The sequence below is a fragment of the Eptatretus burgeri genome, chromosome 12, assembly GCF_056783735.1.
Source record: "Eptatretus burgeri isolate ZD-2024b chromosome 12, Ebu_testis_v1, whole genome shotgun sequence".
Lineage (NCBI taxonomy): Eukaryota > Metazoa > Chordata > Myxini > Myxiniformes > Myxinidae > Eptatretus > Eptatretus burgeri.
This window is the reverse complement of record NC_140972.1, coordinates 65,471,501-65,494,313: the sequence shown is the minus strand read 5'-3', so window position 1 is coordinate 65,494,313 and position 22,813 is coordinate 65,471,501. Positions and strand designations below refer to the sequence as shown.

General features: G+C 43.4%; 1 protein-coding gene and 1 long non-coding RNA gene across 9 annotated transcripts in view; both read left to right on the top strand.

Annotated features, from left to right (window-relative positions):
* Window positions 1–22,813, top strand: part of LOC147015783 (sodium-dependent phosphate transporter 2-like) — a 105,442-nt gene that overhangs the window by 35,313 nt on the left and 47,316 nt on the right. For 3 of the 8 annotated variants that reach the window (XR_015049855.1, XM_085848293.1, XM_085848298.1), the window contains exons 1-2: window positions 8,363–8,608; window positions 13,116–13,722. Coding sequence is in view for 6 of the 8 variants with exons in the window: in XM_085848293.1 (XP_085704419.1) it covers window positions 13,437–13,722 (286 nt within the window). In the remaining 2 variants the exon portion in view is untranslated. Of the gene's footprint in view, window positions 1–8,362; window positions 8,620–13,115; window positions 13,723–22,813 lie in introns of those variants that run through there. The other 5 variants (XM_085848294.1, XM_085848297.1, XM_085848295.1 and 2 more) reach the window with 4 other exon arrangements.
* On the top strand, window positions 13,729–21,501 carry LOC147015784 (uncharacterized). Its single transcript, XR_015049857.1, has 2 exons — window positions 13,729–14,619; window positions 20,452–21,501. It is a non-coding gene; the product is annotated as an uncharacterized LOC147015784 (long non-coding RNA).

Below are 22,813 nucleotides of genomic sequence, written 5' to 3'. Positions count from 1 at the left end.
TTCTCAAAAGTTTAAATTTAGTTACTGAGTTGATCACATTTCCAGGAAAGAATTTAATTGCAAAGGAGTTTAAAAAAAACAATAGTTTCTTGCGATTAACTAACTTAGTTGGATTTCTAGCAAAGTAATTAATAATTTGGAAAATAGATAAATAAAGTATAACTTTATTTATTGTTTCATTGCAGTTCGTGGTTCACTGCTAAACAATACTTAACAATGATCGAACTCACCACCCACACCCCCACATGCCCGTCATGTTTGTTTGAACAAATAACCTGTGCTTAAAACTTGATGTGATTGAAATGTTCTGTACATTGATGCCAAGTAAACCTGTGCGTTCGGTTGACTTTACACCTCCCCTGTAAGTGTTCTTTGATTGAGCAACGATTCATTTAATTGTTGTCAGGCGGAAAAGCCCCACGGAAGCAGGGCAAATTCAGGCCACTCTACGGTTTGCTGAGCATTTGTCTAATAGATAACTTGATTGCGCATTTTGAGGTGAAATGGAAAAATTGCCAGGTTGTCGGAAAATAAATAAATAAATAAATAAAATTTGGAAAGTCATGGTGACTGTGATTACCTCCAGACAGGTATTTCTTGTTTTGACATCAAGTGCTGCTTGCAGCAGATTCTCAAAAATCATCTTCACAAATTTCACTATAAAATAAAAGCAAAAACCACCAAAATATTTATTTTACATTGAAATAAGTCTCAAAAGACTTTGTCTTGATGAGATAATACATTTCAATAGAGTCGACTCGATTAAGAATAATGACATCTGCCGTATGTAGTGACTGGATGCATTTACCTTTGAGGTTTTTGGTCTGGGTTTGATTCCCGACCGTACTATAAAAACTGTCAGATTGGTGATTCACAGATAGGGAGTTTGATAACAAGGTGTGCCATTCCTCAGCCGGGACGTTAAGCCTGATGTCACCTCTGCCGTCATCAATGGACCTTAAAGATCTCGCAGGTCTTTTGTGAAGAGTAGGTAAATTATCGCCGGCACCCTAGAACAAATTCCAAATTTCAGTCGAACGTCACATCTTGTCAGCCGGTTTGTGAAAGACTTAGGTGAAAAACTTTTCCATAAGCTGATGCCAGATGAAGATGGAATTGCTAGTTGGAGTAATTACCTCTGCCAACGAAGGTGGACGGAGGTTATGTTTTTCACCCCTGTTTGTCTCTTTGTCTGTCTGTCTGTGAGCAGGAGATCTGTAAAAAGTTACGGACAGATTCGGCCGAAACGTTGTGGTTAGGTTGGGTACGTGTGACTAGGATTAATTGATTCGATTTTGGTGACAATCCGGATTTGGATACAGGAATTTTTAACCTCTGCCATCGAAGATGGACGGAGGTTACTGTTTTCACCCCTGTCTGTTTGTTTGTTTGTTTGTTTGTGAACAGTATTACGGAAAAAAACTCCTGGACGGATTTCGACGAAACTTGGTGGGGGGATTAGGTATGGTCCGAGGATCATGCCATTAAATTTTGGACTTGGTCCAAAGTCCAATATGGTCGCTATGGCGGCCATTTTGAAAATATATTTGAATTTTTGTTTATGCATTTCTACATGTTTTAAGTGATTTCCAACCCAAAAAAAAAATTTGTTCGAGAAAAAAAGAAACAAAATTTTGCAACTTTTTTTCAAAAAAATTTCGATTTTATTTGAAAAATATTTGATTTTTTTTTTTTTGCATTCTACATGTTTTAAGTGATTTCCAACCAAAAAAAAATTGTTAGAGAAAAAAAACCCCAGAAATTTTGCACCTTTTTATTTTTTCAAAAAAATTTCGATTTTATTTTTTTGGCAGTTCTACATGTGCGTCGATCTAGTTTAGTTTATTCAATCGTGGTTCAGTAGAGTCTGATCCGTTTTGACCTACAATGAATAGGATATCAGGTTCACTTTAGTGACCCAGCAGTATTGGCGGCGGAGGTTTTGCACTCTACCGAGTGCTCCCCCCTCTAGTTTTAAAAATGCTTCTTCACCATTCAGAGATGGTGCCAAAAGAATAGACAGTATCACACAATATCTCAAAAGTGTTGTGGACGAGCTATGACAAGACTTGATGGATGATTTGGGTAGTTGACAAGAACAAGCAGATTAGATTTTGGTTCAGATCCGGATCCAGGTCGGGCCCATTAGTGATTGTGATACAAAATGTAAGATGTCACCCTGCTAGAGGTATGCGCTCTACTGAGTGCCGTTGTAGTTGTGTATTATATTTGTTATGGGATTGAGGAAAATGTCAAAGGATTGTTTTAGTTCTAGTTGTTGAAGAGCGTTCAATCAAGGCAGTTTGGAAGAACCTTTGATTCCACAATTTTTGGCCGATGTATGCCGATGACCTTTCCTTAAAATGTATGTTTCATCCGCATGTGCTGTGGAAGGCTCTGTTTGTTGTGCAGTACTTTAACGAGAAGCAAAAGCTGGGAGGGTGGACTTGTTTTATTGCAAGTGGTCTTGCTTTGTACACCATCCCCACACATGGAAACGTGATGTTGGAATCGCACCATTGGTCATGTAATTCGTCATGTACAAGCTACCTTGTTTGGTCTTTTATTGTGGAAGCAAAACAAACAAACATTATGTGGATATACAGTTTGAGAGGAGACTGGGAAAGGCGGGGGGGGGGGTATGTGTTCGCAAGTTTTATTTGAATAGTTGCATTGACAAAGTTTGTTTGAACACTTAAAGAAGAGTGATACTTGTAATCCAAGGTCACAATTTTGAGTGCCACACAGACATCGATGGAGAAGAGGTGAGGTTTCTGCACAAATCTCGAAGTGTCACGTGTGACACTCAAGAACGCAACTCCAAACTTGTCACGTTTGTGCTCGAACTGTGCAGCATGTGTTGTTTGTTTTTGCCTTTTTTGTCATCTGGCATTTGGTCTCGGAAGCATACTGTTGAAAGGAAGTTTGCTTTTGCGGAGATTATTGTTTATACCTAGAGTTCTATGAAGCTGCTCTTCCAGCAATTGTGCCACTTTGTATTCCCAGAAATTGTATGATTTGTTAATGTGCACCTTTTAACGGAAGCAAAACAAAAATGACAGCATTATGCTGAACCCATCAAACACTCACTTTTTAGGCATTTTGCTTGAATGACGGAAAGGCCATTCTATGACTTAAGGTTGGCCCTTTTTATTACACGAGCTGTAGGGTGTCTGTTCGCAAACTCATTGGCAGCTATAAAGACCTGACTGTTCCCGAATTTGATTTTGCAGTGGAATTCTGTGTCAAGGAAACTTGCTGCCGGGTACGGTTCCAGCAGGAGATGGTGCATTGTGGAGCATGTCGTCCTTTGCCAGGATGTTCGGCTGGATGCTATTTTGTGAGCAATGTTGAACACCTTAGCCTCAGTAAGACTTTTAACTTCATTACTGCCCTTATCTCCTCGTGATTGTGAAGAAGCTCCAAAAGGAAATTCTCAAGTTTAAAAACTGTGAATGTTTGTACTCGAACCCGAATCTTCCTTGGTCTAACAGACATTGACGAGGTTTGCTGTACTTTTTCAATTCCACCACAACATTTCACCACGCTGGGACGTTTGTGCAAGATGGGTTTGCACAGCTGTTCTAGAGCTAAATTTGGAAAGGCTAAAACTTTTTGTTAAGGAGTTTTTCTTTTTCCTCTCCTTCAAGTTGCCATGACTGTTCATCGTCTTTTTGTTGTTGGAGGCCGAACGGTTGTTTGTCGTTTTCCTTTTGTTCATCAAATATTTGGATATGGATGACACTTTTGTGGAGGCAAAGTTAATGGATGACACGAGCAAGTCGTAGTTGCAGTTTGCATCTGATGGGATTACGTATTGCAGTGTTACCAAACACCGTGTTGCTGACACTTTGAAATTATAATGTTGAGAATGAAGACTTTTGTTAAAATGTTACAATTCGTCTTATTTACTTTCTCATTTTATTTTTGCTGACAATGCCATTACGCAATCGCAGTGATTAGGAAAAAAAACAGAGTCTATTGTTAAACCAGGATGTGTTTCTATTTCTTTGGATTTGTTTGGAACATTCAATAACCTTTAGGATTCTGCATTTCCTCTTTTTTTTACCATTATCCTCATTTTTAAATGGAACACAACAGATATCGGGTTCCTTGATTGCCTCTCCAATGAATGAAATAAAAATATCAATTGTGTCATATTTAGGTCAGGTATGGGAGCATGTGCCGGAGCTGCGTCTACTTTCCGTCGGTACTCCAGGGGCCTCTGTCTGGCCATCCCCCAGGCAGACGCCCGGTCCATCCCCATCTCACCGAGATGCGGATCAACCTGCCGCGACCACGAGGCACGTGGTCATCCCGTTGGCCTCCTCCGCTCATGAGGATCCCTCGCTGAGAGAATCTGGTGAACAGGATCAGCATCAGGGAATCGTGTCACATGTCCATACAGCCACAGCTGATGCTCACGGACTATAGAGGTAACAATTCTCATTTGTGTCTCTCTCAGCAACCGCTCGTTGGACACAAAGTCTGCCAAGCGATAGCCAAGGATTCTCCGAAGAGACCTGGTACCAAAGGAATTTAGTCTCCGTCTCAGATCCCTGGTCAGAGTTCAAGTCTTCATCCTGGTCATCCAGCTTCGACTGGGATAGAGCAACACTGGAAGGACTAAGGACCTGAAGACTTGGACCTTCATCCTCCTGCATAGGTACCGACAGCACCACACCCCATGATCCAGTGAATCCACGACTCTCCATGCCTGACCCAGATGCCTGTTGACATCTGGCTCGCAACATGCAGAGATATGAATATCACTTCCAAGGTAAGGTAAGTGAATCTCTCCATTACCTCAACATCCTTACCACAAACTGGTACAGACAATAGAGCAGCATCCAATATGTCATTGAAATCCTTGATCTTCTTTTTAACCCAGGAAACCCATAATCCCAGTGGCTCCGATTCTTCATTCAGCTCCTTCAGGATATCCAGTATCTCTACAAGGATGACTGCATCATCTGTGATATCAAGGGCAAAGATCTTGACATTCCAAAATGATGCACCACAGCTCAATCTCTCAGAATTCTTCCCCAGAATCCAGTTCATACAAGCGCTGAAAAGTGTGTGGGCCAATATACACCCCTGAGGAACTCCAGTACCACCTAGAAATATGTATGAGATGGAACCATCACATCTCACAGCACTCTCAGTCCCAGAGTATAGTGCAGAAATCAGATCGATCAACTTTGGTGGCATCCCGTGAAGACCGAGAATCCTCCAGAGGGCATCCCGATTCATTGAATCAAATACGCTGCGGAGATCAACATAGGATGTAAGCAGCCCCTGCCAAAACTCGCGTCTGCATTTGGTGAGGACCTGGAGAGCAAGGATACGGTCAATTGTTGACTTCTTTGGTGTAAAGCCTGATTGCTCTGGGCGCTGGTGCTCAAGAAGATGGTGGTTAACCCCATGAAGAATTATCTGAGCAAAGACCTGGCCCAGCACTGAGAGCAGCATCACCCCTCGGTAGTTGTTGCAGTCCTGGCGATCACCCTTCCCTTTCCAGAGAAGGACGACAAGTCCCCTCTTCCATTTCGGTGGCATGATGCTTGTGCTCAAAACAGATCACAGAACTGCATGCAATCACACGAGTACAGCATTTCCACCAGCTTTGAGAAGTTCAGCATGAATGCCACAGATCCCAGGAGCTTTACCCCATTTCAACTGGTTTACCGCATCCTGTGTTTCCACAAATAAAGGTGGTTCACAGTTGATTGGAGGGTCACCATTTGGGATAGTTATATTCCTGACATCCAACTTAACAGCCGGTGGGTCAGCCTGGTGCAGCCGCTCAAAGTAACCAGCCATTTGGGCCTTCACTTCGGATCACACACTCACACATAGGCCTCCTTGTCCACCCTCAGCACGCGTACAGTTTTACGCCTCAGCTCCCTGAACAGTTCAGCTCTGACATTCAGCCTGGCCCTGCGACTCTGGTCAATGGTATTCAGTGTCCTTTGGGAGACAAAATTCCTCTTCGCCTGACAGTGGATTCCAAGACATCCGCCGGCAACATCAAGGATGGTAGTCTTGAAGGCACTCCACGACTCTTCAAGATTCCCCACAGCACTCAGACCCTCCAAATCCCTACTCCGCCTGCTTGTAAGCTCTTCAGCTACCCTCTCATCAATGAGCTTGTCAACATCCAGCCTGGACTGGGATTGTGCCATTCTCCTGGATTTAAGCTGAAACTTCAGTGTTGCTACAACAATCCTGTTGTTGGTATTGAGGAACTAAGCACAGACTCCTGCAGACTCTGCATTTCTGAATCATCCTCCAGCGAGCAACGATTAGGACATGGTCAATCTCCTTTGCCACACCGCCAGCGTTGGAATACCGAGTCCAGCGGTGAGTCTGTGGGCGCTGAAACCATGAACCAGCCACCGTAAGTCCACAACTTCTTGCAAAGGCAAAGAACTTTGTGCTATTCTGGTTCACAGTTCCACACCCATGGGGATCAACACATGTCTCATAACCATCCCTATCAGTTCCAGTCGATGCATTGAAATCCCCCAAGATGAGAAGTGTATCTCGTCTGGGGCACTGATCAACCACAGACTCGAGCGTGGCGTAGAATGCATCCTTCACGGTGAGATCACTCGCCTCATTCAGGGCATATACAGAGACCAGGGAAATGACACCCAAGGAGTTACGAATCCTTAGTCTCATAATACGCTCGTTGACCGGTGTTACTTCAATTATCATTGGGGTCAGCTTATTGGACACAGCTACAGCAACTCCTTGGGCATGGTAACCATCAGAGCGACCAGACCAATAGTAGGTGTAACCACCCACCATGATCCTGCCACTATCCGGTCTCCGAGCCTCAGAGAGTGCTGCAATACCAACGTTCAAGCTCGAGCTCAGATGATAACAGAGACAGGTGTTCATCTGCTCTTCAGGATAAGACATTCCAGGTACCCACCTGAAGGGACCGCCTCAGGTTAATCTGAGGAGACCGCCGTCTGATGGATGACACCTCAGCACCACCCTGACACACCTTCCCCCAATCCAACCTGGGAAGGTTACCTTGTGTTTTTCCTCCTTTGATCAAAGAGTGGGGGTCCCAAAGGCTTTGCCCTAATTCTGTCATGTGGTGAGCTGCCCTGCGAAGGTTAGGCTAGGTACGGAATGAAAATCCCTGATTTAGTGTTGTTTTCCTTTATAGTTCCTTGATGGGCCCATTACAAAAATATCATATTTGGTCATGTTTCAACACTGCCTGCCGCATACAATGAACAGCCCTGATTGCAAACATATGATATATTTTTTTAACAATCTGTGATCAACAACACAATCAACTGGAACGGCACTCTGTGGAGCACACACGTCCGCCAGGCTGAACAGTTTGCCTTTTGTACCCCACTGATCGGCCGGATCTGGATCTGGACCTGAAACAAAATCGAATCGGCTTGTCTTTCTCACCTGTCCAACTCGTCCACCTAGTTTTGTCAGAACTTGTCCACACCTTTTTTGAAATGTCATGCTATATATCGTTTTTGGTCTCTTCTCTCAATGGTGAAGAATCACTTGAGAATTTTAAAATCCTTGCATCTATATCTTCACCAAAATCGAATCTATTCTTCCTCGTCACATACCAAACCTGGCCCAAAGGGGAGAGTAGTACTTTATCAAGCTACGGACGAAGGCCTTGTACGTGGATAGGGGTTCAGGTGTGCAAGGAAGGACTTCATTCGATGTAGGATGATCGGTCGCCGACTGGTTCACTGGTTCATGCACTGGATGATGCCAAAAGACGTGCTACCAATACAGATCCTGATATGTCATTCATTTGATTGTGTTGCCATCACAAAAAAAAAATGTAGCTTGTTTGAAATCCAGGTGTTCATTTTATTTTCATGTTGGCATTACCAATAAAGAGAGAAACAAAATTGCCTTGTATTGATCACTGAAAACTTGCTGGATTATCAGAAGTTTAGCTGCAATTATTTATTTATCATGCGAACCAACGTAACTCTAACCCTCTGATCCCTCCCCCCTCCCCCCAACCTTCCCTAGATGACTGTATATGTCTATTTCCTAATTAACCACCAATGATGATGTTCAGTTACTCTCAGTTTTCATACTAAATATTTTTTATAAATAATGTTCAGAAAATATTCCATATCTTCCTCCAAACATTTCTTCATATTAAGCCGCTGATCTATGAAATCGCTTTCACACCAACAGCATCGTACCACTGAAGCTTCTGAAATCAGCTCATGTATTCTTCTTTCATGCGAAGTGCAAGTTGATCAAATTGTTTTGCTTGCAACCTTGGTGCAAAAAAAACACACCGAACGGGGCACGGGGAGGGAGGGAGTAGCTAATCTGACTTTGAGGATCATTCTCTAAGCAGTTCTTAAAGTATCACGTCAAGCCTATCCACGGTCGCAGCGTGCATCGGAGCGATAGTTAATGGCTGCAGAGCCAAACCCACTGCCCGTTACCCGTTCCTACAAATGTGGTGTACCCGCCGCACCGACTGGAACGTCCGATCAACCTGGATGAGCTCGTTGGTGGCAGCAGCGTAGGCATTGTATTTTCCTTGTTGTTTTCTCACTTTTGTTTTCCTCTTATGGGTCATGAACAGGTATGTTACAGGTTTGTATTTGGCAATAATGGCTTTCTTTGGGTTTTTTTTTGAACATGCACTCTCCTGTTGCACTCTTCGGTTTGTATTCGGCAGGAATGGCGGCTTTGAACAATATCGTTCAAACTTTGTGCTATATTTGATTTTTTTTTTCTCCACTTTATTTATTTATTGTTTATTATTTATTGTAATATATTTGTCCCATTATTTATCCATTAAATATTGTTCTGATTTTCTCTCTTGAGAATCAGTTTAATACGACACTGCGTGAAGATGAAATATAAACAGTTGTGCAAGTTTCATCTTCACATACATGGTCTTGTCTTGCTGATTTTGTGTGGCTTTGCTGCTATTTCGCTGTCCCCCAGTGGCTTTGTTTGTACAAAAAGAGTGTGACATTTCTGCACTTTGTCCGACTCAAATGATTGGCTTCTTCCGACGTAGAAATTGCTTGGATTTAAACAGTTGTGATGTTGATGTTAGTTGAAAGGTTACTTTTTAGCTCGCCTGTTCGAAGAATAGATAGCTATAGCGATACCCCCGGCATGAGCGTCAGCGTGAGCGTGAGCGTGAAAATGTTAAAGTTTTTGGTGCAAGTTATTTCCTTTCTAATGTTTTTATCTACCACACTATTTTTTACTGATTACAATATACAAATACAAATATTGCTTTAAAATTATTTGGATCAGACTTCACTGCAATGCTTTATAAAAAATATTATTAGACTAGTCTTTTAAAAACAATAAATGTATAAACAGGCGAGCATTGGGTGGCTTTGACACCAACTCTGGTTTATATTCCTTCAGTACATTTGCCTTCCTCATTGTGAGATATTTTACAGGGATTCTCCATATTACCGCAAAATCAACTATTTTAACAACTTTAACTATTGCCACCTTTTAGCAGGGTCAGCTGATTAGCCTTTTGGCCCAAGTCTTTCACGAACAGCCTGTCCAGACTGACTGAAAGTGACAGCAATTTGTGACTTCATCAGAGTGGTGGCAATAACTTGCCCACTCTTCGTGGAAGCACTGTGGGATTCTTAAGGTCCATCCACGAATGTAACGTGAGCAGACGGAACACCTAGTTTAATGTCCGTCGCTGGGATAGCACACTAATGTGATGCAACACCTTGCCTGCGAATCACCGATCGAACAGTTTATAGTCTGGTTGGGAATCGAACCCAGACCGGACAGGTCAAATGTTGGCGTGCTGCCAAACCAGATTAACATTGGTAAGGATATAAAGGGCTCACTAATCAGATGCAGATGTGTTTTCAGAGCGCATTACATTACTTTCTCATTTGTGGCACATGTTTAAAAGTCCTTGGTTTGAAGTATGTTAGGTTTTTTTTTTAATGTTATTTTGCCTCTCAAAGTGAGTGGCTGATGATTCCCCCCCCCCCCCCCATCAGCGAGTACAGTACATACACAGTTTTGGATTAACGGATTTAAAAGTGAATATGGAATTATACTCCGCATAACTCACCAACCCCCTCTGGAATTTTGATTGCTTTGTGGTCTAAATATAAATTTCATGGTTCGCATTCTTTTATACGTCATTGGTGTATGTTTTGTTCCACTCTTGGATTCGACGAGATGTTTCGATTCCATAAGGTTTACAATTTTTTAAAATATTCTCAGGAGGCATTTTTGTGCCTGTTTATTATTATTATTATTATTATTATTATTATTATTATTATTATTATGGTTATTTTATTTTGTTATTTTTTTATTTTTTGTGCATCATTTATGATGTAATGTGAAGTGTGGTATCTGTCTGGGCGTTCACACGTCTCAGCTGTCTCCCAATTCCGGAAAACCACTTCCTATGCTGCTTTTGAAAAGCTCAACAGTCAACCAGAAGAAATGCGTGATGCCGAACGAGATAAGTTTTAAACATAAATACAACATGGAATCTCAGTTTCTTTATTAACTGTGGGTTAAGATATGACCTGAGCTGACAAGATGGCCTCGAGGTACCAGGAATGCACACTCGCCTCTAAGCTGTCTCGCCTGGGTTTGAATCCGGACCCAGCTATAAACTGTCATCCCGGTGTTTCACAGTTGTGCATGTGCCATCCCTCTGATGGATGTTAAACTGGACATCCCATCTACTCAGACATTAGTTGGTGGGTGTTAAAGATCCTCAGGGTGACCTTCACAAAGAGTGAAGGTGATCGCTGACACTGTGGCCAAATACCTGCCTGAATTGCTGCTCGGAAGGCAATGACAAACCACCCAGTATAACTCTTGCTCGGGAAGCTGCTTCGGTGACACCAACGCTCTACGACAGAGTCGGAGGATTATCACAAAGTTGAACTAGAAGGGCACTCGGTAGATCGCATACTTCCACCATGTAATGCCTGATCCACGAGAACATATCAGGCCCATTACAGTTTTTTAAATATCATGCTATATATCGTTTTTGGTCCTACATCTCAATGGTGAAGAATTGGTTTATAAATTAAACAATTCTCGTATCCGGATTCGGATCTTTACCAAAATCTAATCGGTTAGTCCTTGTCACACACCCAACTTTCCACCAAATTTCATCCGATCCATCCACAACTTTTTGAGATATCCTGCACACAAACAAACAAATGAAATTGCTCTTTGAGCAAGGAATTGCTGGAATAACTTTGTCATATCTCCATGATCTCTGAAAAAACAAAAACCTGGAAATCAATTTGGTTCTTATTAGTCGATAGTGCTACTGTTTAATGAGTTATAGCCCTTAGTTTGGTCATGATCATAACTTAGAAGTCAATCGGACTTGAAATGGTGTTTTAATAGCAATTTGAAATTTTTGACCCGACCACTCTGACATTCGACCCCGGACCGCGAAGAAGGGTGTTGGTGTGACACCCCAATGAGACATATGGTTGGATGCAGAATTGGAAAATGCACATTTTGGATTTGGTTTGAAGTCGATACGGCCATTTTAGTGGATGTTATTGCGAAAATAAGAATGTCGGTTTTTCAGTGACCTTGACTTTTGACCTAGATTCACCAAAAACGACAAGTGTCTAAGTTGGACCATGGCCGACGTCTGTACCCAGTTTGGTCATGATCGCTGAAACGTTGTGGCTGCTACAGGGTAAACAAACACACAAACAAACAGACAGACACACAGACACACAGAATGACACACACAACCGACCAACATAATTGCCGAAACCCGAAGGATTCCGGCAATTAACAAACAGACAGAGAGGGATGAAAACATAAACTCCTTCACCTTTGGCGGTGGAGGTATCAAACCATGTCGGTGTTGTTAATAACAGGAGCCTATCCTGAAAGTCTTTTAAACAAAGGTTGCAGTATGAGGTGGTCATTAATTTAAGAAAAACCTCCCTCAATTTAGCAATGTGAACTAAAAATATTGTTTCATAACATATTTCAAAGAGCTTAAATTTAATTTACAAAAAAAAACATTTCATAGTCTCGCGGGTTCAGGATGCGGTGAGGACCCCAATTCTCGCTATGTAAAGGCATCGTATAATGCTAGTCCGGTGGGAGGGGGTATTGCAAGTCGTACTAAAATACGCTTATTATGGGGGAATTTACCCGTCTGCAATTATTGGGGACATAATTCTTATGGAATTGATCTATCCTTTAGGATGGGTTCTTTGCTAGTTGGATTAAAGTTTCAACATGATGTCATTGCAGCTTGTCCAACTTAGCATTTCAGCTTGATTGTCAAAATATGTTAAATTTGTGCCTTTTGTCGACGGACCTTTCCTTTCTTCCTGAACAATTGCGATTTTGTTTTCCAATGTCTCTCTTTTAAAAACCATGTAGAAACCATTGTCAGCAGTCGTTGACTGAAATAACCATAATTGGCATGCAATGCAGGACATGTGACTATACTCTACGACAACTACTACTGTAACGGCCCCAATTTCTAGAACCCTCTTGTGGGGTTGTCCGAGAAGGAAGTTTGGCCCATGTCTCTCACGAACCAGCTGGCCAGGTCTGGCATTCGACTGAAGGTGGGCAGGAATTTAATATTTTCGCGATGCCCACGATGACTCGCCAACTCTTTACGAAAGAGACTGTGGGATCTTTGATGTCCACCAACTCGTGTTGGCAGACTAGACACCCAGCTTAGTGCTCACCTGAAGGACGGCACACTTTGTGGTACAACGCTCTGCTTGCGGAGCACCAATTCGATTGTTTGTATTCGGGCCGGGAATCAAACCCAGACGAGACAAAGGTAAGTGCACTACATCTGCACCATCCGGTCAGATGGTTGTCAATGGCAAATGAAAAAAGTATATCATAGCGATTTGGATGCCATTTTGTGTACGTCCGCCGAGATCTGGCCACCATTTTGTTGATGTTGTTGTACTTTTTGAAAAACTAACTTGTCAATTTTATATCCCATGCTTTTAAATCTGTTTACAGGCAATTGCTTTTCTGCCTTAAAAAAAATTGTTTAATATTTGCACATGAAGCAATACATTATTTATTTGAATGTGTTTGTGTGCATTTTTGTTTTTCAGAGACGATAACCTGCTTATCCAGATGTCTGGGGGACACCATGGACTGCATCAGTTATTACACCAACTTCAGCCGAATATGTCATAAAAATCTTGGATAACTGTTTGAATCTTTCTGTGACTTGTGAACTTATCTTTTTGTGTGCAAATCTCCATCTTGGTTTGACAGAGCATTTGCACAAAAATACACTCCCTTTCATCCAAGCTTGAGTCACAGCTCCCTGAACCTGCAGTGGAGTGGCCGCCCAACCGACTTCTGTTCTCTGCACATTTTAGTCGACCTACTTCCGGGTTTTAACACAGCAACTTTTTACCATCCTCACGATGCTGTCAGATTACATGTGGTTGTTGATATGCGGTTTCATCATTGCCTTCATCCTTGCCTTCTCCGTTGGTGCCAACGATGTGGCCAACTCGTTTGGCACGGCAGTTGGCTCTGGCGTAGTGACACTGCGCCAGGCCTGCATACTCGCCTCGATCTTCGAGACCGTAGGCTCAGTGATGCTCGGCGCCAAAGTCGGTGAGACGATCCGCAAAGGCATCGTCGACGTGCATCTTTACAACAACAGTGCTGAGGTGCTAATGGCCGGGGAAGTCAGCGCCATGGTTGGTAAGTCTATTCTATGTGTGCTGTGCCCTTGTCTTTTCGGAGAATTTAATTGGTTGTTTTGGTGGGTGATGCTTCTTGCATGGGTATGTCAAACGCACTAGTTTCATCTAACATTTAAAATTCCTCATTGATTGTGTGTGTGTGTGTGTGTGTGTGGGTGTGTGTGTGTGTGTGTGTGTGTGTGTGTGTGTGTGTGTGTGTGTGTGTGTGTGTGTGTGTGTGTGTGTGTGTGTGTGTGTGTGTGTGTGTGTGTGTGTGTGTGTGTGTGTGTGTGTGTGTGTGTGTTATCGGACAATATTTATATTGGTTGATGTTTGTCACGAAGTGCTGATTCTGGAATCGAAACCTCTCAACCAGTATGGCTGGAAAACACCAAGTGGGGTTGACTCTGCCTGTCATCCTTCCGAGGTTGGCAAAATGAGTGCCAGCTTGCTGGTATCCTGTGTCGGAATGGCGACCTGTCCAGGATTGTGCCCACTAGCCAAGGAGACTGCTTAGGCACCAACAACGCTCTGTGCAGAGAGTGCATGGATGGGTGTATGGGTTGACTCAGTTTTCATCCTTCTGAGGCCGGAAAAATCAGTACCAGTGTACTGGTAGAGGGGCATTACATCAGCGGCACAGCCGTGTCCTCAGCCAATGATGCTACCCACAGCCTCATGCTGCATACAGAGAAGGAGGAGATGCTTATGCTTATTTTGACATGAAAAACGTTTTGTACATTTGTAGTAATGCTGGCCTCATTAATGCTACATTTGAAAGTGTGTCTTGGTTCCCTCTTTCATCCCTAGATATTGCTTGGAAGTCTTCTTCATCGCTATAGCAACTCCGGTTATGATTCTTTGATTTGCACTTTTTTATTCCTGCCTTTTCATTAACTCGGATGCATTGAATTTTGTATCCTCCAAATATAGTGATCGTCACACAGGCTCATTATTGGAATTTGAATTTTGTCATCAATGTTGGGCAAAAAAATATTGGAGATTGCAGTTCTTATTGATTAGGTTAGAAGACATCATCTTGGCAGCTGGTTTGTTTTTGGCAAAAACGACTATGCTGATTGTTCTTTGTGCAGTAGGAAGCTTGTTTGGTAATTTATAGAGCAGCAGGAATAGCTCGGGTGTTAGAGTGACCTCAATGGACTTGGGTGTTATTCCCAGCGAAAACACATCCAACTCGATCCACCATTTATTATGTGGTACTGGAGTGAGAGTTGCATCAATGAACATCCTTTCCTTTGTTGATATAAATAGCTTGAACAGTTAATATAAATACAATATGGGCTTGGCATGAATTGATTGTTTCAAGTTGATTCAAAGACTTCATCTTGATGAGGTTTGTGTGTGTATGCGCAATATTTGCCTTGCAAAGTTAATTACAGGACTTGGTCAAAAGGTTTCTCCTGATATACATGGAACTCCAACAGTACAAAACCACGTCCAATCTCTACCTTCAACAGGATTTACTCAGAGCCACCAGATGAAACCAGTGGGGCAAGCAAGATGAGTCAGGGACCAAGTCGGACTTGTACATGTATTTTAAAATGAAACATGATAAATCAGAAGCAGACAGACAATCCATAATCTCCAAGTTACCCACGACATGACACTCATGCCCATGGAATTGATCAGCTATGTACACTCAACTTGATGAGATATCTAGGGCCTGCATTCACTTGACAGAAAGAGAGAGATACAATTGGGGGTTTGGACAAGTCATGACCCCCCACCCCATTCAATCTGGTGCGATGGGTTCTAGAAAGCCTGCTGCATCCCTCTTGGAAGTTTCACGAGCTTGAAGGCCCGCCGCTCCCGGAGTGTGTCGAGGTCCCTCCTCGAATGTGGTGAGTAGTGCTCCCGGTGCGCTCTGCTCTTTATTGTTGACTGCTCAGTCATGAGACGCTACGTAAAACAGCTGTAGGATTCACACCAACTTCCTCGAGGCACTGAGATGTTGAACTGCCATGCTGCTTCTCTCCACATCCTCACAAGGGTCTGTCCCTTAGCACGGCACCAGGACAACAATCTCTGCAGTACTTCACAAATCTGGGCTTTATGGGAGACTGGAGAGACGGAAGCCACTCCTGAGAGAAAGGCACATGATAGCATGCCTGGAGCTTGCAAAAAGGCACATGAAAGGCTGAGAGCATGAAGCAGAAGGTTATGTGATCTGATGAGACGAAAAATGAACTATTTGGCCTGAATGAAAAGCGCTACGTCTGGCGGAAACCAACACAGCTCATTACCCATCGAACACTGTCCCGATTGTGAAGCATGGCGGTGGCAGCATCATGATATGGGGAAGCTTTTCAGTGGCAGGGACTGGGAGACTTGGAAGGATAGAGGGAACAATGAATGGAGCCAGGTACAGGCAAATACTACAGAGGAGAACCTCCTTCAGAGTGCAAAAGACCTCAGACTGCGGTGAGAATTTATGTTCCAACAGGACAATGGCGCCGAGTATACAGCCAAAGCAACACTGGAACGGCTTCAGAACAAGAACGTGGAAGTCCTTGAGTGGCCTAGCCCAAAGCCCAGACTTTAATCCCATTGACAATCTGTGGAAAGACTTGCTGTTCACCGATGCTCCCCATCCAACTTGACCGATTGATTCAGGGGGTGAATACTTTTTGATGCAAGATGCTTCAGATTTTCATTTTTAATTAATTTGTAAAAATTTCTAAAAGCATGTTTTCACTTTGTCATTATGGGGTATTTTGTGTCGACCGGTGACAGCACATTTAAATTTAATCCATTTTAAATTCAGGCTAAAACACAACAAAATATGACAAAAGTTGAGGGGTGTGAATATTTTCTGAAAGCAAAATTATATATAATATATATTATATAATACTAGTGCGGGCCCGTACGTGCAAAAAAAAACCAAACAAACAAAAAAAAACCTTTCAAAGCACGTGCCAGAAACAACAACCACACAGGCCGTTCCTTCACTCTCGCGTGCCCGTACGTGTGTAATCCCCTACACCCATCACAGATTTTGAAGGATCTGATGGATGACGTACCTACGGGCATGCCCGTACGTGCAAAAAAAAAAAAAATAGGATTGTGACATCAATCGTGATGTCATAGCACCATGTCCTGTCATTGGTTGGTAAATAAATCGCCATAACTTGGGAACCACTTGTCCGATTAATATCAAACCTTGAAAAGGCACATCCTCAGGGCCCCCGCAATATACCTGGCAAGTTTCAATTAGATCGGACCAGTGGTTGTCAAGAAACAGCGGTCGCAGACAGACAGACAGACACACACAGAGATTGCTGGAATTATAGATAGATATATGTCGCGGGTCTGATGGTTAAGGATAACCCCCAGGCCCAATTTGTGGTGGAAGGGCGGTTAACACTGCCGGCCCGATAGCCGAGTGGTTTTCTTTAGGAGGTGGACATGTTGATTCTCAGATTATAACGCATGTGGGGGGCGGCACTGGCGGAGCGACAGAGGCATGGGAAGCACAGCGCAGGGGGCAGAGGGGGTTTATACTTGAACCCCACGACAAATGCATGGACACAGCGACTTAAAATAACTGTGGAATTTAATGAAAATAGACAAATATTTACAAGGGACAATAATTCAGAATGTAATAATGCATGAGATAAACTAAGCCTAAAGCGGAGGCGCTTCTACACGCAGACTTAAATACAGACAAGGGGAAAATGAAAAAAATGAAAATCCTCCCTCTATTCTGGCTTGGTCCAGAGATGGTCTTTGTGCAACTTGGAATCGAGGCGCTTCATCCTGCACGTGCAGACACGCCGAAAATGGCGCCGAGCCACTCTGTTGCAGTGGGAAAAAAGTACGTCAGGCAATTCATGAGCGGGATTCAACACCAGGGCTCAGAGACTGCCGTGCAACTTCTTCATCCATTGCGCTTGCTGATATGCGGCGCTCTGCAGAATAGCGCCGTCCCTTCGGTGATGCATACGAGGATTCAAGGTCCGTCTCGTACGACTCAACCAAGAGTCTGGCCAGCGTCTTGCTCAGTACGCAAGCCAAATCGCCTCAGCACGAAAACGAGAATCGTGCTGTCTTCTTCATGCGTCGAAAGAAAGCCGGCTGTAATGTCAGATCTTACAGGCCATCTCCTCACCCTGTTCTCTCTCGACCATGTGTGTCCCTTATACCGAACTCTTCCAACTGAGCCACCACCTCCTCGCTTCTTTTTCTCTCCTGTCATCACACTGAACAACCGTTCCACCTCTGGTGCGTGGCTTGCTCACACAAAACCCTGGAAGGCGGTGCCTCTGCCAGCTCAGCACACCTAGCTCGCTTGTTATCGTTATGGTTACCCCAGCCCCCCCCCCCCCCGTGTGGTGACACGTAACACTTAAGTTTTCAGTTTCCCTACTTGATTACATCGAGATGTCCGCGGACCAAACAATTCTATTCAATCCTATCTTTTCTATTAAATTCCTCCATCTACCCCCACAACCATAATAATATCTTAATATTCCTACATTTTTGTATTTACAAGCAAGCCAAACATGCCGAGCAGGCAGAAGTCCTGCCACCATGGGTCACAGCAGGCAAAGTCACATCCCCGAGGCTGAGGATTGATGGGTGTGATGTCAGAAGCGAGGCAGACGCGCCGAACAGACAGAGAGGCCCCGTCCTCCCAGGTTTCGGGCAAGCAAGCCATTCCCCGGAGGTGGACGGTTTGGGGTGATGTCAGAGATAGTTCAGAGAAGGAACGCATGAGTGCAGAGTGAGGGGCACGTGCGATCGAGAGAGAACGTAACGAGGAGGTGGCCTGAAAGAACCAGGGCTTCACGGCTGGCTTTCCTTCGACGCATGAAGAAGACTGTACAATTCTCGTATTCGTGCTGAGGCGATTTGGCTCACGTGATTGAGCAAGACGCTGGCCGTTGATCCTTGGCTAGTCGTTTGAGGTAGGCCTCGAAGCCTCGTATATGTCACCGAAGGGGACGGCGCCATTCTAAGCTGCATCGGGTCTCTGAGCCTTGGTGTTGAATACTGCTCACGAATTGCCTGACGTACGTTTGTCCAGCTGCGAGAGAGCGACTTGGCGCCATTTTGCGCGCGTTTGCACTTACAAATTGAAGGGTGTCAATTCCACATTCCACAAAGACCATCTCTGGACAAAGTTAAGTGCCAGAATAAAGGAGGGATTTTCTTTTATTTTGTTTCACCTTATCTGTATTTGTTTGTGTGTAGGGGCGCCTCAACTTTAGGATTTATTTACTTCATGTTATCGTTACCTTTTGAATTATTGTTCCTTGTAAATATTTCTATTGTCATTAAATTTCCATGTTTATTTTAAGTTGCTGTGTCTGTGTATTTGTTGTGGGGTTTGAGTATAAATCCCCTTCACCACCCCCGTGCTGTGCTTCCACATGCCTCCGTCGCTCCACCATTGTGCCCCACGCCCTCCCGCGTGCGTTATAATCTCCGAGAATCAATGCGTCCGCCTCCTGTTAAGGAGGAGTCGCTCGGCTATCCGGGCTGGCGGTGTTGACCACCCATCATCACAAATAGGTCGTGGGGGTTAACTTGGACCGCCAGCTCCGTGACTATATATATATATATATATATATATATATATATATATATATATATATATATATATATATATATATATATATATATATATATATATATATATATATATATATATATATATATATATAGTCACATGAGGCAAGCAAATGCGATATTCCTTCGTGGATTTAGTAGTGTGTGTGTTAGTATGTGTGTGTCCTCCATAACTCCAAAACTGTAAAACCTAGGAGCCTGCAACTTTGCATGTCTACTAAGAGACCTCTAAGGAAGTGCAAGAGTGAAAATGTGGTGTTTGGGTTCATTAAAACATTCCTTTTGAAGATAATTAACGGCCTCATTTAATTATATCCTTCACGATCCTCGTGTGTGTGTGTGTGTGTGTGTGTGTGTGTGTGTGTGTGTGTGTGTGTGTGTGTGTGTGTGTGTGTGTGTGTGTGTGTGTGTGTGTGTGTGTGTGTGTGTGTGTGTGTTTCACAAAGCATAACATATTCTCTCTGATAACTCCCCTATACCTCAAGTGTTTTTTCATCATTGTGAGATATGCTCGTATAGCACGATATCTCAAAAGGTTATGGACGGGTTATGACAAAACTTGGTGGATGAGTTGGGGAGCGGACAAAAACAAGCTGATTAGATTTTGGTTCAAGTGCAGATCCAGATCCGCCCTATTAGTGGGATACAAAACGTAAAATGTTCAGCCAGGTGGAGGTATGCACTCAGCCAAGTGCCATTGTAGTTTTATCTATATTATGGAGCAGGAGTGTTTGTCTATCTGTCTGTCTTTGTCCATCTGTCCATGAACTACTCCCTCAGTTTTATGGCTAGCCCCGCCAAACCTTCTGTGGAACGTTTTGGGGTCCCAGCTGGTGTCCTAAGGTGGGTGGGAGTTTTCATAAATACCTAAGATAGGTAGGAGTATACAATTGTGATTTTGAGTTTCGATCCTGATGTAATGTCAGAATGGAATTTCTCTTCATTTACTTCATGAGTGTAATATTGTATTTTGTTAAATTAATGGTGGAGTATTAATTTGTGATTGGAATGATGCTGTTTGAATGAAAATATAGAGAGGTTGAGTTTAAAGCAGAATGAGGAAATCATGTGAGGGGTTTCACCCATAGCATTTGCGGATTCGGCATTTGTAGCTTCGTCATTTTTTGCTCAAGTCCTTTACAAACCGGCTGTCCAGCTGTTGTGCAGCCCCTCCCATGCACAGTGTGACCACTCCTCATTTTCATAAATGCCAAGGTGAGCCAATGAAAAAAGCCAAGCAGTGGTAACACTGCCCTTGCATAGCACGGGTACCTCATTAGTATGTAATAAATAGATGACCTCTTTTGCTTTTATTTATTTATCGACCTTTTTTTCTTGATAGCTGCAGGAATTTTAGGTGATGGTAATTGGAGTTTTTTTTTTGATGAATCTTCGAGGTTGCTTTGAAATTTTGCTGTGGGAGCAATAAAACTTAAATTCTGATTGTTCTTGTGTGAAATTGACAATTGTTGCTATTACCTATTACCTATTTAACCTGGTGTTGGCTAAGCGGTTGGGGTGGTGGCTTGGGACCCTCGGGTCCTGAGTTCAAGCCCCGTTTCCACTGAATTAACACCAGGGGGTTGACTCAGCCCGTCATCCTTCCGAGGTTGGCGAAATGAGCACCAGTGTAGCAGCCAAAAGGCTGTACACGTAGGGAAGGGGTTTCAACAGATTCTTTAAATCTGGTATTGGTGTAGTGCAGGCATGATGGGCCGAATGGCCTCCTCCTGCACCTTAATTCCTTGTAAAAATCCTTGTGAAGATACCTTGCTGTAAAAATGTAACTTCTTTACTCTACTCGTAAGCCTCGTGTTGGCTTAATGGTTAAGGTGGCTGGCTTAAGATCTTAGGGTCGAGAGTCTGAGCCTCTCTCTTTTTTTTTGCGTTGAAATAGCATCAGGTGGGTTGACTCAGCCTATCGTTGTTCCGAGGTCAACAAATTTAGTACCAGCTCACTGGAAACAGGCAGGGGCACAGGCCCCGCTTCCAGAAATGATGCAATCAGCAGCTCCAGGCTGCATACAAAACAAAAACTACTACTCATCGTCGACACCCCCCCCCCCCCAATGCCTTACATCTGAATTGGCTTGACCTTTGCCTTGGATTCTTTGCAAACATCAAAAATGTACTGAAACCTGAGCCTGCACAGTTGCATCAACATTTGGGTTTACAGTGCAGGCTGCAGCCCTCCCACCCCACCCCCTTAAAACACCCTTGCAACTCCAAAATACTTCACACGACCACCCACACGTACCCGAGTATGAGCCATATACACATCAGATCCATGATATTGAGATTATTATTGGCAAATGATCCCATAATTCGTTTAATTTTCGTTTTTCGTTTTTTATGTGAGTGAATTGATCGTTTCCTGTTTGAGTCATTTTCCTTGTTCTGCTCATAGTGATAACAATGACAGTATTGATCTGTTTATTTATCATTCAGCCAATGAGCTCTGCCTCTGTTACTCACCAAATCCTCCAATTCTTAATTTCTGTTCCAAACCATTAATCTGATTACAAAAGTTTGGTGAGTTTTTCAAAGTTCATGAGAAATTGATACATGGTTTGAAGCTTGTCCTGGCCTTGTCAGGATGTTTTTGTTTTCGTCCCCCCCCCCATCCCCCACCCAACACTCAATTTGTTTTTACATCCTCGCTTTTCATGTAGCATCAATAGGAATTATTTAACAATGCTGTTTGTCCCATTTGTGTGTGCACTGCACAGTTTGTGTTTGAACCCACTACATACAGCGATCATGCTGCTTTAAAGCTGAGCGTCATCGTTGATGTGTGATGCCAATTAGTTTGTCCCTCATAGACAATCCCTTTCAAATTTTACAAAATATAAATGACCGTTTTTACAGCCATTTTTCCCTGCTGTGCAGGGGTTGGGCTTTTTTTTTTTCTTGAGGCAATGTTTTATGGCCGGATGCCCTTCCTGACGCCAACCCTGGTCGCCTCTTACGACACACAGGGATATGGTACACCTATTCTAACCGGGGCATACACCGGGATCAGTACACTGGTACTCACTTCGCCGACCTCGGAAGGATGACAGGCTGAGTCAACCCCCTGGTGTTAATTCAGCAGCCAACGGGGCTTGAACTCAGGACCCTGGGATCCCAAGCCGCCACCCTAACCACTAAGCCAACACCAGGCTCTCAAATTTTTTTATTTTTTATTTTTTATTTTTTTACAAAATACGAGGTTTTAATAAAAAAAAAATGTAGCGAACTGGACCTGCCACTCAAATGAAGTAGCTTCACTCAAGTTGTGACTATATTCAAATGTCTCCCCCCTCCCCCCCCCACAAAGAACAGACACACAAGTTTGGTATCGGAGGCATTTGAGTAACTGCATTTGTAGCCGCAGAGAGACTCCCTCGACGTCGTTTCCCTCCAATTTCACTCGAGCGTCCCCTGCCCTGCGTTCCTCGGCTGGCAGGAGCCAGTTGAAACTGGCTCCTGGTGCTTGTGCATGCAGAGCACGCAAACGCTTGCGGAGATGCCCTCTG